The sequence below is a fragment of the Vanessa atalanta genome, chromosome 11 (genome assembly GCF_905147765.1).
Source record: "Vanessa atalanta chromosome 11, ilVanAtal1.2, whole genome shotgun sequence".
NCBI lineage: Eukaryota > Metazoa > Arthropoda > Insecta > Lepidoptera > Nymphalidae > Vanessa > Vanessa atalanta.
Window position 1 is genome coordinate 10,473,439 of NC_061881.1, and position 16,569 is coordinate 10,490,007.

The 16,569-nt window shown below is 35.4% G+C and overlaps 2 protein-coding genes across 3 annotated transcripts in view; one reads left to right on the forward strand and one right to left on the reverse strand.

The window, feature by feature from the left end:
- LOC125067383 (E3 ubiquitin-protein ligase RNF19B-like) overlaps positions 1-7,780 on the forward strand; it is a 61,919-nt gene extending 54,139 nt beyond the window's left edge. Inside the window, exons 4-9 of the mRNA XM_047675945.1 lie at positions 4,028-4,142; positions 5,350-5,537; positions 5,853-5,994; positions 6,114-6,348; positions 6,457-6,664; positions 6,892-7,780. Of these exons, the coding sequence (XP_047531901.1) occupies positions 4,028-4,142; positions 5,350-5,537; positions 5,853-5,994; positions 6,114-6,348; positions 6,457-6,664; positions 6,892-7,244 (1,241 nt within the window). The 3' untranslated portion in view covers positions 7,245-7,780. The remainder of the gene's footprint in view (positions 1-4,027; positions 4,143-5,349; positions 5,538-5,852; positions 5,995-6,113; positions 6,349-6,456; positions 6,665-6,891) is intronic.
- Positions 7,781-8,523: 743 nt separating this feature from the next.
- LOC125067359 (RING finger and transmembrane domain-containing protein 2) lies at positions 8,524-16,110 on the reverse strand. 2 transcript variants are annotated; one of them, XM_047675912.1, is made up of 7 exons: positions 15,815-16,110; positions 14,943-15,275; positions 13,997-14,151; positions 13,255-13,525; positions 12,605-12,820; positions 11,499-11,758; positions 8,524-11,460 (listed from the first exon to the last, which is right to left on the reverse strand). In XM_047675912.1, exons 1-6 carry the CDS (start codon positions 16,007-16,009, stop codon positions 11,525-11,527), a joined length of 1,404 nt encoding a protein of 467 aa, XP_047531868.1. In that variant the 5' UTR covers positions 16,010-16,110; the 3' UTR covers positions 8,524-11,460; positions 11,499-11,524. The 2 variants fall into 2 exon arrangements, with proteins under 2 accessions (XP_047531868.1, XP_047531867.1); XM_047675911.1 differs by having other exon boundaries at positions 8,524-11,758.
- Positions 16,111-16,569: the final 459 nt, after the last annotated feature.

Genomic DNA, 16,569 nt, shown 5'->3' on the forward strand with positions numbered 1-16,569 from the left:
ATTTGTGTTTATAATTCATCTCGTGCTCGGCGGTGAAGGAAAACATCGTGAGGAAACCTGCATGTGTCTAATTTCAACGAAATTCTGCCACATGTGTATTCCGCCAACCCGCATTGGAGCAGCGTGGTGGAATATGCTCCAAACCTTCTCCTCAAAGGGAGAGGAGGCCTTTAGGCCAGCAGTGGGAAAATTTACAGGCTGCTAATGCATACTCATAAAACCAAAATAAAAACACACTTATGTGGTGATTATTCATTAAAGTATAAATTAATAGTTACAATGCATTCCACAGTGTAATGCCTATTAATTCTTATACAATGTAGACATTTATCGTAACGAAACCGGTTGTTTTATTGTTTACATAAATAAATATATAAATAAAAAAATAAATAAGCCTTTTTATTTTATATCTGTATGTATGTTATATTTTTAATTAACATTTATTATAATTTTCTTATTTAATTTAATTTTTTTTTTTACATTTATGAGCTGAGAAACCCCCTGCGGGTAAAGGCCTCCTCCAAATTTGTCCATTGTTTTCTATTTTCCGCCTTTGATTGCCATTTTTCTCCTGCTATATATTACATTGAATGTGCCTTTTTTTCTTCAAAACGTCTTGTTGTTGTGTTGAAGGGTTGTAGTCAAGAGAAGAATCTATTTTATCTGTTTTATTGTTTACAATGTTTTAATAATCAAAATCGGTTTGTCGAAGACCATTAGAGGCATCATATCTATGATGTTAGTGTCTCCAGAATGAGAAACAAGAGAACGAGACAACGCGGCAGACCAAACAAACGGGAAACGAGATTTGGAAGCTTGTATTATATCTACATATATGTATTTAACTGATATAATGTATCTGAAATGTTATAAAGAGTTTCTTGCCGGTTGTTCTCGGTAGAATTTACATTCTGAATCGCTGGTAGATTTCCATAATGAAGTTCTGTAAAATTTCGATTCAAAAGTGCTTGTAAAAGCCTACTCGAATAAAATATATTTAGATGTTCCGTTTAAATATATGCATATAAATATACGTATTTAGACTTTTGTGGCCTTATTCGGTACGTTTCAAAGTAAAACGCATTACGCGTAAATTGTTGTAAATCGACACTTAAAATTGATTGCTCGATAAAAATGTCACAGTGATGTCATTTACGATTTTCTATTTGAACGATCGCGTTTAAATTTAAACGTTTTTATTGATGTTCCTTTGTCTTAATTTTAGCTATGCGCGTACTCTATGATAACTTTTAAATGGATGACTAACCGTTACAGAAATAAGATTTCAAAAATAAATTCGAAGAGAATAATGTTTGTTTATGTTTGACTGTCGCATCGTCACGAACTTTATCAATCTTTACGACGTTGGAATTCGGATGTTATTTTGTTTAGAAAACTGGTTGTAAATATAATCAGCTAACAAATGTGATGATTTGTAAAATATTAAGTAGGTAATATACGAAGTTAATGTCAATCAACGTAGCGATTCTTTTCAGGGTTAGTAGACGCAGATTGCTATGACAACGATTTATCATACGTATTAAATAAATGATATTAATGTTTTCAAAATTATTTCCTGGTCAAATATCCGCAGTGGTCAATATCAAGAATGAAAAACCAGTTGCACAAGTGTGTGGTCCAGTTACCTCACTCTCTTCTTCAATACGATGACCATCTGTGACGACCAGAGAGACATCAACCACGTTACCAGCTTGACGCGATTTCCGAGACAGTGGTGTAACACCAACAGTTAAGCGAGACTGTTAAAAATAACACAAGAATTATACGAATCATTACGAATAATTAAACACTTATAAACATGCACTAAACTAATAATAATTGCTACATTTCCGTATGAAGATTTCACGTTTAGCATTTTTCATATCGGAACTTCAGATACAGTAACGTCAAACTACCGAATAAATATATACATTATTCCCAATAGTATTAAATCCTATGATTATGACATTAAAGGTAGAGTAGGAGCATACTAAACATTAAAGTGAAGCAACAAAAGCGAATACAAAATCACTTTAATGTTCTTGTGCGCAGATGGACTGCCTTTTAATTTATAATAGAAGATTTTAAATTACTTAATAAAGTTGGGAACGGCCGCCGCGTTGAAATCGGCGAGAAGAACATCTTCATCGCCACTCGTAAAATCACGCTTGCCGAGATGAGAGTCTATTGAAAAAAATATATTTCATTTAAAAAGTATATATCCCGCTGAGTTTCTTTCGCCGGTTCATCTTAAACCCGAAGCGTTTATTTCCGAAACGGCAACGGAAACGGAAGTGGCAGATTTTTGACTATCAATAAGCACTTGCTTACATTTGTAACACGTGATTTTTTACTTTGATTTTGGATCGTTTGTACCCTTTTCGCAATATTTACTTAGAAAATACTAAAAAGGGGGGCGCAATTAATATGAATCGTGATATATTAAAACAATTAAAGTTACTTAATAATTGATCAGATTAAATAATTATGTCACGGGCGGCGACAAAATCAATGAAGCAGAACTATAACGTCTGTTTATAGACCTAGAGGGGAGTCCCGTAATAGATAAATTGACATAATTTCGCAATTTTAAATCGATTAAATTACTTTCAACTCACCTCTTTGCTTCGAGGGATTTATATTTTTTATTCCTGTCGCAATGAGGTTGCATCTGTCACATTACAAAACTCTTTTGTGATTAGGTACATTTAGGCGGTTGTATTCCTAGGGTGTAGGGTTTCGTGTACCCGTCTGGGTAAGTATCCACTCATCACATATTCTATTTCTACTGTCAAAAAGCAATGTAAAGTATTGTTGTGTTAAAGTTTGAATGGTTAGTGAGACCGTGTAACTAAATGCACTAGAGTTCACAACTCAGTTCCCAAGGCTGACGGCGCAGTGGCGATGTAATCGATGTAATATTTCTTCCCGCGCAACGTGTATGGACGGTGTAACCCACTTATCACTAGATGGTGAACGATTACCAAGTCCTCCTACTGTTTTTTTTAAAAAAAAACTAAATCACTTATTAAAAACAAGGTTGATATTTTGACATCGCTTGTTGATACGTCTGTTTTAGATTAACATAATAATATTCTCTAATCACCATAAAAGTTGTGCCAATTTTCATGGTAATTAGTTCTTATATATATTTTTTATTTTTATGAAATTTTTTATACCGTCCACACTGCTTTACAATCGCAATAGAAAAACACATTTAACGTGTATAGAAAAAATGTCATACAACGCATAATTGGATTCAGTTTTGATTAAAATTAGGTTTGATTTAAAATATATTTTATTTGCTGGCTTGTTAAGGGTTTAGGCATTAAAAGTCCCTATGTCCTTACGTATAGCCGTGAAAGCGTAACATACAGACAGACACAGTTCTTTAACTACTTATACATGTGTGTCTCCGAGAAATAATAGGTACATAAGTAAGTGCATCTGATTAACTAATTGCCGGTACAACTCGCCAGATTGGCTGACGTTTATAGTTACCATTGCGCTCCTGAGGGCGGAATATAACTGCCGCTGATAGTTCCTTAGAACAGTATGTTTTGACAAATAAACCAGCTTTATAATATACGTATATATTTTCAATTTGTATTGTGAAATGCACAAATCCGGCGAATATTTTAAACGAGATTATACTTATTAAGTCTGTAAAGAATATCAATAATTTCCGGAGTTTAACAACATGTTTTCCGTAATCGGTATAATATGTTATCAGCATTATAGGCTTATTGATAACGCTCGCTGGATGTTGATTTATTTTTATGTACTCGAGTTACCTGTTGTAAGACAATAAGACTTTTATTTTTGGATACTTGTTTGTATTGAATTACTGAGATATTAACCTTATCGTGATGAAAATGTACATTCATTGATTAAATGATCTTTTTTTGTTTTTAAGTCAACACAAGCTTAACGGCGTAGGAAATTAGAACGTATAAATAAAAAACCATATTCACCCAATATAGGATTATTTAAATAAATTTCTATATAAATGTTATTTTAATTTCAGATGTCCGACGAATAGTCGACAACCCTGCGCTCTACGATAAATATGAAGAGTTCTCAGTGCGTCGAGCGCTCGCCGCGGACCCCGACACGCGGTGGTGTCCGGCGCCGGACTGCAGGTAATGACGACAGATTTATCACGTACTAAACTATATTATTCTTCCAAAGAAGAATCTATTTCATTTTTAAATCTTTTCCTAAAAAATCTTAACGTCACGGTTTTGTAAGTGCTAAAAATGTTGTGCATTGCGTGGAGGTTTGGAAAACTAATACGTGTTCCAAACTTTTATTATTTCGCTTAATGTTACATAAAGCAACATAAGCCTGTCCCTATATATAAAAAAAAATGAGTAAGTTTTTATTTGTCGATAAATTAAACAAATACACATAGAATACCGACTATAGCCTATTTCCCCTAGAGCACTAAAGGCAAATAAACGACAATTGACATTGAATGGACGCGTTATCATTGGTCCCGAGCTGGAGTAATCTATGATATTCATTATGGAATTGTGAAAACATGGCCAATGTTGACGAAATTAATGTCGGAAATTTAGAAGTAAAATTAAGGTGAAAAATACCTACGTACGTAAATCTAAGGTCTGTTTGTCTTAATATATTGCTAGATTATTAAATCTTTCCGTTGAGCTGAAATGGTTAATGTCGTTGCAAGATTTGATCCAAACACACTAACTTGTGACGTTAAATAAAAAATAAATAATGCAATATTTTAGTCGTTTGCTGTAATCTTAGGAACTGACCAAGTATGCTTTATCATAATTTTATATCTGAACACGTCATACGTGTTTCACTTGAGGATTTTTGTTTAAACACTTATGCAAAGACACTTCTATAATCAAAACCATTTATAATAATCACCGTGTCCCGACCTTTTAATCTAATTAATGTAATCCAACGGTGTCCACCGGCTAATAGACACTTGCCCATTAATTCGTATAATTAAAGCCAAGTGATCCGGCGGGTTCACGAAAATTGAACATTCGCTTAACGTCGGGACTGACGCGAGCTTCTCTACTGGTTAACTTTTTGTACTATACTATACCGTGAAAGTTTGATTGCCTTCAATTACAATATTTTTTGTTAATGCATCTTTCGTATCAGGTCACTTAAAAACCAGGATAAGTTTTGTAAACTTGCTCTACATTTATCGCTTGGATTTCTTAATAGTTTATCGGTTGTCTTAAAACAGAAAAAGGCCTCGTTGGTTAAACTCAGTCAGTGTATAAAATGACAGAACCTTCAACGATCGAAACAAATCGACCCACGAATCGCTCGCCCATAAAATACTGATCAAATGTGGAACAGTTTCGCAGTGGTGGCCACGGGTTGCGCGTCGTGTCCGAAGCTGACGTGCCTGGCGCCGGGCTGCGGCGCGTCGTTCTGTTACCACTGCAAGGCGGCGTGGCACCCCACGCAGACCTGCGACGCGGCGCGCCGGAGCCGCCAGCCGCCGCCGCGCGCGCCGCAGCCCTCGCACAACGAAATGGAACACGGTGAGCCCGCTTCTCAAAATACGACCGTAAACGTTTAACTGCTTGATGCATGACACTTAATTACTATTCTAATTAATAGTCGCTCTTATCTTCTACTCGATTCTTAAAATTGGTAAATGCCATTATAATGTCACCGTTCCAACATTCACTGTAGTAAAATTTCAAAACCTGATTACAAAAGATAACGACTATCACCTATACAAAAACAATTTTTTTTTTTGTTATGAAAACATTTAAATTGGTTACATGTCAAAATTGTGAACATTGTGTAAGATCATAATGTTTGCTAAATGAAAAAATCTGTTTATATTTCAGGTGAAGTAAAGCCATGTCCGCGGTGTTCAGTGCTCATCGTCAAAGTTGAGGACGGTTCGTGCAATCACATGGTATGCTGCGTTTGCGGCGCGGAGTTTTGCTGGCTCTGTATGAAGGAGGTCTCGGATCTGCATTACCTAAGGTACTACCTACCTTAAAAGTATATTCTATAATCTATCATGTCAATTGTACTTTCAAGAGTATTAAAATATTGTTTGATAGGTGGCTTGAAAAATAAAAAATATTGTTTTACCTTTTCAGTCCAAGTGGCTGCACATTTTGGGGCAAGAAACCTTGGTCACGAAAAAAGAAGCTACTCTGGCAGTTAGGGACTCTCGCAGGAGCGCCTCTCGGTATCGCAGTGGTAGCGGGAGTCGCGTTACCTGCGCTACTGGTGGGGCTGCCGCTGTGGGCCGGACGCAGAGCACACCGCAGGCTGCGGCGCGCGCGCCCCGCCCGCCGCCGGGCTGCAGTCGCCGCCGCCGTCGCCGCTGCGGTGAGCAACTCAATCAGCCAGCAAATATAATATACAAACTTGCTGAACGTATCCATCACGACGCCGTCAATAGTCACTCGATGAATAAGGAGATATTTTCTGGTACAGCTGATCGTATCGCCGCTGGTGGCGGGTCTGGCCGTCGGTATCGGCGTGCCCATCCTACTGTTTTACGTATACGGCGTGGTACCCGTATCGCTGTGTCGAGCGGGGGGCTGCGCCGCGCCGCCCGACGAGCGCGACCACCCGCTCGACCACCCCCTCGACCACGCACTCGACCTCGACGCCGCATCGCGCCGCCTCGAACCCAGCATCGGTTAGTGATCCACTTGTTTCCTAAAGATTAATTAACTAGAAGCGTGTAATTTTAATTAAAATATTTGTTCGAAAGCGATTACGAATTAACAGAGTTCCTGCTATAATTCAGTCGAATCATTGAAGCGAGACGTTACGTCGATAATGTTATCAATTTAACTACCGAAGCTTTCACCTCGACGTCGAAGGAAACGACGAGACCGGCGATTATCGAGCGTCTGTTTCCAGGCGACGCGTCGCTGTCGGCCGGCTCGCAGCAGGCGGAGGTGCGCGCGCCGTCGCTGGCGGGGCTGGCGGGCTCGCTGGGCGGGCACGAGGCCGCGTCGCCCGCCGCGCACCGCCTCGAGGTGACGGCGGACGTGGCGGCGTCCGACACGGCCAGCGCCGCCAGCTGGCCCGACGACCTGCCGTCCACGTCGTCGCGCTCGGCGGCGCGCCTGCGCAGCCTGTTCCTGTACGGCTCGGCGCACCCGCCGCCCGACCCCGAGGCGGGCCCGTCGGCCGCGCCCGCGCCCGCCGCGCCGCCCGCCGAGCTCACGACCGCCTGCGAGACGCGCACGCCGTCGCCCGACGACTCGTAACGAATGGCGTCCCCGAGCGGCCTCCCCGGGGGACGCTCGCCCAGTCGGCTCGGTCGGCTCGGTCGGCTCGGTCGGCGGCCGGAGTGAGGCGAAACGGAGCCGCGGTGTCGCTTCGAGGACTGAGTGTGATCGGAGGCGGGTTTCGATTCTAGAGAGATTGCCGAGCTTCGCCCCATTCTCATTATATTTAAGATGCCGATAAGGACTATTGTGTCGGTCGTTCCTTTCCTTCCTTCTGAATGTTAATTAGTATTATTTCAAAACGACTATGACAACTTAATTAGTTTTAAGAATCGCCAAAATTAACGAAACCTAGAAGATATTTACGGCGCCGACCGGCGGTCCCTACGATAGATGCTTCGCGCTTACAGTGCAGTGTTATTCTATCTGATATTTGTGATACTTTGAATAATAAATACTATAATTATCTAAATTATTTAATTTTTCACGTTTGTAGGCGAAATGTAATTATAAGCGATACTATGTTATGTGAATCATATTAAATGTAAACTATGATTAAAATGTGATTAAATATACTTTGAGTTTGATTCCTTCCGACCCATATTAAACATATCCTATGAACTTGCGTACGTACGTTGCGTACTGAAACGTACGTTAGCATATGCTCTGACCTGAGAAGAAACAGTGACAGAATTACAGAGAGAATATTTTTTTCCAACGATTATATTATTTATAGATATTGCGAGGGAATTGAATGGGAAAATTCAAAAACGCTTCATTGTGAAGTTTACTTGAATAAAATGCATTAATAAAGGTGATGTCCTCAAGAAACTAAACCTAAAAAAATAACCTTTTATAAACTATCGATCCAGTTGTAAACAGGAACAGTTTTAGTGGGAAATGTTAAATGGAAGTCTTCTAATTTTATTGGCCAGTTTATTATGTTTAGGACATGTGTGGATAAGACTATCATGGGTAACACACTTGCTCTCAAGCAAGGTTTTTTTGCAGCCTCAAGAAATCCCGAAATGACTGTTACTCTAGTCTAATCCTGTAGACAGGTTATAGCAATATCAAGCTTATGCTTGTACCTAGTTCTTATCATCTCACGACTTTTTGAGTCTTTTTTACAAACATAATAAATCACATTATCAATTATATTTTGAATTCAATAAATAAATTTAATTTTAATTTAATGATTATGGATATTTATAACTTTTTAAAGTAAATTAATCTAGCTCTTTCTGTTTACATGTGGCGTAATGAAATAAAATTCGTAAAAAAAAACGATATTTATTTAAATATCACTTGTCTGATTTATTACTTTATCACATTATGCTTATAAAATACATAAACGTTACCTTGCACTTCTGGGAATTATTTATTGCATACTTTCATAATCTATAATAACTTTAAGAGGATTATATTCCGTAGTTCGGTTATATAAGGTATTATTAATTCAAAACTCACATTAAAGCATTTTCATATAAACCAGAGATATTCAAACATTCGTCAACTGATTGCAATTTTTTTTTTGAGATATTCTATCCGCACAGACAATTATAATATTACTAAAATAAAAATGGATAAACATCCTATTATTCTAGCGAAGGTTTTATCCACTAAAAAATATATGTATCGTAAGTATATATAAGCATTTATTTGTATGTGATTTCGTAAAAATTAGACAATAAAAAAAGATAATAAAAAAATTTTATTAAAAAGAATGCCGATTTTAAAAAATAAAAAAAATATATCACGTAAACAAAGTTTGTAGATCTCTGGTTCACAAGGCTCTTAAACCATACACAATCGCATAATTTGTTATCTATAGTTTTATAAATCATTTGTTTTTGGCAGCAAACTCTTAAATGCACTATTTACTACATACAATTTTCAATAAGGATTCATATGTAATATAAAATTAAATGTTACAATTATTTAAAGATTTTACTTGTAAAGAAAGAAAGAAATGTATATTACAATTATATATGTAATTTTGACCTTTGGCACAAAAAACTACCATAAATTAAACCATCATATTTGAGGAAAAAAAATTACAAACATAGTTGTATAATAATTATGTACAAATAATAATAAAAATAATAATAATTGTAAATTTCACAATTATTTCAAAAATCGAATAGTGACCTTTTAAGAATTATTAAAAAACTCAACTTACACAAGCCAGTTCCAAATCGAATCCTCATAGAAAATTATAGTAATAATTTGAATAAAACTAATTCTATACACGGAGAAATCAGCTGTTACAATAATTAGGGTTTTATTGATTTTAATACACTTTGATTATATAATTATAATTCAAGTAACAGCAATATTCAACATTAATCTATATCATATTTTTCTTATATTAAGGAACAATTATATCTATTATTTACATATGTACAAAAACTGTACATTTATATATAAATTAATATAATAAATAAAATATTGGAATATATGTTTTTGTTACTTACATCGTCAGGCGCATATGCCAGAAAAAATTCCAGTGAAGTGGAAAGTAAACAACATTGGAAAGTTTTTATCGTTCAAATTGCACCAGAATTTTATATTTTTTCTTTTAAATACATACACAAATTTATTATCTGTGCAAATTTTGAAGGAACTACTTATTCCCTTTAATTTTTATGAAATAATATATAATTAATAATTTGTATTGTAAACTTTATATAAATAAAATTTTATATATTAAATACAATTAGGAAAGGATAGGAATTAAGTTCCCTACTAAAGAGAGCAAGAAGGAATGAATATTTATAACCTCTATATATATTAGGCCCGTAGCATACTTAATATAATATTGATAAAACACTGAAGTAATTCAATTTGTAGACTTAAAAATTACAGTTACTGTCGCCTTATAAAATATCCAATGACATCACGCACTTTGAGGTCGTTTGAATTTATGTCAAAATTAATTGAATTGATAAGTAACATTAATATCCAGATGAATGAAGAAATTAAGGCTATTCGAAGTCAGGCTTAAAAACAGAATACATATATCGCCTTTGATAATACTTCCAAGTCTAAATTGGATATATTGTAAATATATAATACATAAGACTATAATTAACTTTGCAGTTAAATACCCACCATTTTATTTTCAAAATTGCATTCTATATGAACATTTAGTACTTAAGGTTATCCACCTTGACTGAGATGACATTTTGACTAATTGTGATAAATTTTTTTAATACATCATTTGTGGACAGTATTTATGTTTTTGAAAATATTTTAATTTTTTTAAAGTTCCATCTAGAAATCAATCACCGTTTTTGTAAACTTGTAAAGCTTATCGCATTAATATAGAATTATTTACGTATTTTATATTATTTCAATAATTTTAATTTATTTTTAGTGTACTAGCACAGAAGATTTCCCTGTCAACTATTTATAGTATACTTTAATAGATTAAATTAGCAGGATATATCTAGTGCATAAGAAATTACTAAAAATATAATAATGAATATTATTTCAATCTTAGTACCAGTTATCTTAATATTCGCTAAAAACAAAACAAAAACCAGTGAAACGTCGAACGCGGCATGTTAAAAAAATTAAGTTAAACTGAGAGAAAGGGCACTAGTTTCCTGTTTCACAATAAAATTAACAAGTTAATTTCTGGATAAAATGATTAAGATATAAATAATAGTCTTGAAGACTAAGGCAATGGTTCCTATTTGATGGTCAACCATGAGAAATTGAAGGCAATCTTGTTTTATAAAGCTAAAGGGCTAATGGCGGAGTACCGCCTGCCTGCCTGCGCGTATATGAACTGAATGATATTTCATTAATTTTATTTAGAGTTAGTTGAGATACAAAGGTGCTTTAAAAATCTTGTAAGATATTACATCTAAAGTCAATTCCACGAAACGAACTCATAAAGGAAATTACTCTTTTGTACTGATTGGTTAATCCGCGTGACCTTCATTGGCCAAATCGTTTCTTAGGAATGTCTTATATGCTGGAATCGTCTCACTTATCTTTAAACGCGTAAATCGACTTGTATTTTTTTGCCTAAGATTTCTACTCGAGGAGTGGCCTATAATTTTGTGGATCTGATACATCCGATAATGGTAATAAAGTATGTGCTTTCATTCTATCCAGTTAGTTAACATAGTACTATAACAATCCGATTTATCGTAGATGATAATGTTCGAAATCGTGGGTGCCGCATGTCTTCCGAGGGCGATTTTAAAGATATAGATACTAAAAATAACGTGCACGGGTAAACGTGGGAGGACTCGAATGAAAACAGTGAGAGGTGAGAGGTGCGAGCGCGGTGGGGCGGCAGCGAGCTAGTAGAGCTGGAAGTCGTAGGTGGTGGAGCCGTCGCGCCACGTGGGCTCGTCGGCGACCTTGGCGCGGCACAGCGGGCACGTGTGCTCGCGGTCCAGCCACGCCGCGATGCACAGCTCGCAGAAGATGTGCGAGCAGCCCAGCCGCACCGGCGTGCTGTAGTCGTCGTGGCAGATGGGGCACGCGTCGCCCGCCGACACCAGCTGCTCGCACGTCGGCTTCGTGCCCAGGTTCTGGGGGCCGGTCGAACGTTATCGCCTCTATTTTACGCACTCTCGAACATATAACATGGCCTTTTATATATTATGGTTAAATTTCTCGGACTTATTTCAGCCCTGCGTTGGATGTGCATGTAGCAGATCGTGCATGATAATATTGAGAATAAATATATTACATAGACATCATCCGTCGTTTACAATGACTGATATAATTGTGGCCTATTTTTAGCAATAAATTAAACTATTTCAGTTTTTTATAGCTTTTTTTCTTTTATTTACCAAACTATAAACGTATTTGACTAAATATAAAAAGGCAAGGTAATCGTAACGTTTGTAACAGAGACAGTCGTCTAAAGTGCAACAATACAATACGAAATACTTTGACGTCGCAATGGACATTGTGTGTCAATCATAATTGTAATTGAAGTCTGATACCGTAAACAAAGACGGTTGATTATTTTACATTTTATATATTTTAATATAAATACTGACTGATTACTTCGTTGTTCGGTCATCCTGAAGTCCCGAGTTTATATGTCGGGGTCAGAACAAAGCCAGCAATGAGTGCGGGAGTAGTCAATGTTTTCCTGAACTTCGGAAACCACTTAAAACTTTTGCACCGAAATCGCATCCGATTATGAGATTGAGGGGTACAAAAGGGAATCTGTTTGCGCAATCGTTCGTACCCAACAGAACGCAGTTGGTCTTGAGAATAGATACACTGACCAGTCTTACAGAACATCAGTAATGTTAATATGGCCAATTATCATATACGTCCTGCATCGTTGTTACTATTAATTATTTAAAAAAAATCATTGCTTTCCTCGACCTCCTATACATAATAACAATAAAATCACTCACAACACTCTGCAACAGAGTCCACGTAGCATTTTTAAACAATTGCAGCCGAACCAGTATCTCCACGACCTTCGCGATCCCGTACACGGACGTGAGGAACATGCCGACCATCTTCTCTGAACCCTCGTAGGATTGCATCAGGTAGAAAATCCACGGTTGAATTGTTATTAGTGAGCGGTACAACTGTGACACGGCCTCCGTGAACAGGTACACCTTTCCCTGAAAATTATGTACAGTCATGTTACATGATGAATTGAACATGACGAAGAACAGGTCATATAAGAATATAATAATTTTAAGTATTACAATTTTTGCTATAATGTTAATTTTAAATCTCAAATATATACTTTTTTAATATAGCAAGTAGTTAGGCGGACGGGCAAATGGGCCACCTGATGGTAAGTGGTCAACACCGCCCATAGACACTGACAAGATATATTAACCATTCCTACCATCAACAATGCGCCACCAACCTTGGAAGATAAAATATTACGTCCCTTGTACCTGTATTTACACTGGGTTACTCACCCTTCAAACCGTAACACAACAGTTCGTTTTACTGTTTGGTGGTAGAATATCTGAGAGTGGATTTAGAGTATCAAGGAAACGGTTATTAATAATAATATATAATTTAATTCCTAAAACAAACTTACCCTCTTCTGGAATGGCAAAATGAAAGCTGGCATCATTGTGATCACAATTTTAATGTTAACGGTGATGATCTTCACTATGAGATCGGTGAGCACAACCAGCCACAATAGCTCCCATACATCGATTGGCTCCGTATATCCCGGAAACATTATCACATTCGGCAAAAGTTTCCCGTGACCAAACAGAAAGTGAACGATGAAAATGCAACTGGATGCAAGAATTAATTCACTAAACAACGCTAGTATACTGCGATTCATCTGTTTGCCATTTTCTCTGAAAAAAATATTTCATATACAAAATCACAATAAACTAGTTAATTATTCGTTAAGTTTACTTATAAACTACAAATTTAGTTATCTACCTAATCAGTGAAACTACTTAAAATGAAGAATATTTTTCTTTGCTTTTCACTAAAATTACAAAAAAAAAAAACTGCTGTGCAGTAGTCATATTATGAAAAATATTGAACTGACAGTGACTGTTCATGTAAGATATTAATATAAACAATATATGACACAATATTGTAAAAAATATATGTTTTTATGTGACTAAATGAGAGGGACCATTGGGAAACGGGACAATGAAGAAGATGAGCTGATAACATATTTGAAGTTGCAGGAAAATACAGGAGGAGCCAATGCTCCTCAATAGGCAATCCTAGGACTAAATATGTCTACTTTTTTCTAAAGAAAATCATTAGAAAAAAAGCTTAACTATAGTAAATATTTTTTCAAAACAACTTACCTCCTGACAATACTGTTACTGTGTGAGAATGTGCAGAACAAAACAAAGAATGTGAATATACCCTCTCTGCTGTCATACATATATTTTATGAATAATATGAAATAGAACGGAGCATAGCGTAACAACAGATTTAATGTCGCCCGAATATCCACCACCTGTAAGAGAAATTCAAATAAGCACTAAACATGAAAATAATAAATAAATACATCAATGGTTATTATATTTTCGATATCTTTTTTTTATTTTCAACCAGGAATGTTATGTTAGTATATCTTCGTTGCGCCTGCAAAAGTTGCTATTGTTTTTTTCTTATTTTTAGATTGTTATGCAGTTTTAATCATTATTTCAATATGATAACTTCAATAATTTAAAAGTTTTAAAATTGAAATAACAATTAAAACAGCATAAAAATCTAAATATAAAAAAAAACACAGCAACTTTTGCAGGCACAATGACAATATGTGAATAATATTTTACTGGTTTTAGATATGGTTATGGATATTAAATTATCTAGGACTATCCGTTTGCAGTTTCAATTCGATATCCATTTCAGATAGTGCATAATTTCAGTTATGGAGCTCCTTAACATCCCTTTGCTACGAAGTATAGTACCTAACCACAACATGAGTTATAAGAAATATTCTTGTTTACCCTGAATTTTTAAATGGTAAGATTGTGGTTGGAGTTGGGACAATTGGCCAAGGAATTCAACAAGCAAACATTGTTCATGAGACTCTTTAAAAATAAAATATTGCAAGCCACAAAGTAGCATTTATTACTTTGTGAGTAATTTCCATGAAATAGGATATGTTTGTATTAAGAGATTATATTATATAATAAAGTTGTATTGTGTGTGCGCCATTTGTTGCCAGTATTATTGTGAGATAAATCTTATAATTATTGTCATAAACAATTACAATACAATCGTAAAGTAGTGTCACTTCACCTGTTGTGTTCCATCTTCGCTCTGACTATCGTTATCTGCATTGTCATTAATATTATTATTATTCGACGGATTTACAGAGACATTTATGTCAACATGTTCTGGTGCCTGCTCAGAAATGTTAGATTCATTCGATGGACTATTACTCATGCCATGACTAATACTCCTTTGTATAACTGGTGTTCCTCTTTCAGTTACAATATAAGTTTGAGCTCCGGGGCCTAAATTCACATGTGCTATGGAACTTTGTGGTCGTTGAGGTCCTTCGCCAGGCTGGTGTGTTCCGGGAGGATTCCTTGGTAGCCATGTAGGAAGTGACAATCTAGCATTATTGCCCTAAAATAAAATATAATAACTTTTGATTTGTAAAAGTAAATTTTCCATTTAAAATTATGAACAATTATAGCTAAATATATATTAATACTTTCAAAATAAGATATATTTTACTTGATGAAAAAATATTTATAATGACATAAATATAAGTACAATTCTTTTTTAAATCATTAAAGTTTTTGAGATTCTGATAATTAAATGATAAATAAATCTAGGGTACATCCCTTAAAATTTCAGTTATATTTCTAATAGCAAAACTATATTGAATCTTATCTACGTCTAGAGTATCACAAAATGACAATAAATCCATCATAAAAACAAATATGACTAATATTGCTAAAGCATTTACCTTATCATCTCAGTCATACGTACAAAGAATATACTTATGTTCTTTTTCTAAATTTTATTTTAATTAACTTTAATTTAACAATTAATTTCACTCAAACGATTTTAAATGTATTCAATATAACGTGTAAACGGCGCAGCCTATTACGGAACTGCGTTGCGTCATAATAATAAAACATAACAAATGCGGGACTCACCATTCTGGCATGTTCTACCAGGGGTCTAATTTCCCTAAACACACTGTTCAGTCGATCTCCTAGACCTAAATTATTTCTATTTGGAGCCAATGGCCTGGTAACCGAGTCCATTCTATGTATAACATTATTACGAGTACTACTCTCTGCTATCGCCTCATCGTCTATATCGAGGTTTACTTGACTCGGTTGAGCCATCACTGCACCGCATAAATTCAACTTATATACTTAATATGACTTCAAAATAATCATTTCAACATATTATGTTAAAATTCGGCGAAGGTCAAATTAAATCTAGACATTTAAGTTGTTTGACACATTTTTGACACTGTTAACTTTTTTTTTCTTCAATCTTAGTAAACAATAGAATGTGATCATACAGCCATTTCATATTGTATCCGATAATAAATATTATAGTAATAAGTGCATGTCATTTCCATTCGAGCCAAGATGTCACAATATTTAGAATACATCAATAGCAATCGATGTCTGCATGTTCAAATTCTGAATTTTTATAATCATTTTAATAATATAAATTACATAGAATAGCCTTAGCTTCCAAGTCATTGGCTCTAAATGAAAATAATAACACATCCGTGTTTGTAATTTATCTCGTGTGGTAAAGGAAAACTTAATTAGGTTTTTATGTAATAGGTAGGCGGATGGGTGAATAGGTCAACCGATGGTAAGTGTTCACCGCCGCTCATAGACATTGCATTGTAATAAATAAGCACATCATACCAACCTTGGGAGCTAAG

Excerpts from the sequence above, each read along its gene's own strand:
- LOC125067359 (XM_047675912.1), bottom strand. The coding sequence starts at position 16,009 with ATGGCTCAACCGAGTCAAGTAAACCTCGATATAGACGATGAGGCGATA. Across the intron at positions 14,152-14,942 it reads GCGAAGATGGAACACAACAG|GTGGTGGATATTCGGGCGAC; the intron begins GTGAAGTGACAC and ends TTTCTCTTACAG. Across the intron at positions 12,821-13,254 it reads TTTTGCCATTCCAGAAGAGG|GGAAAGGTGTACCTGTTCAC; the intron begins GTAAGTTTGTTT and ends CATAATTTTCAG.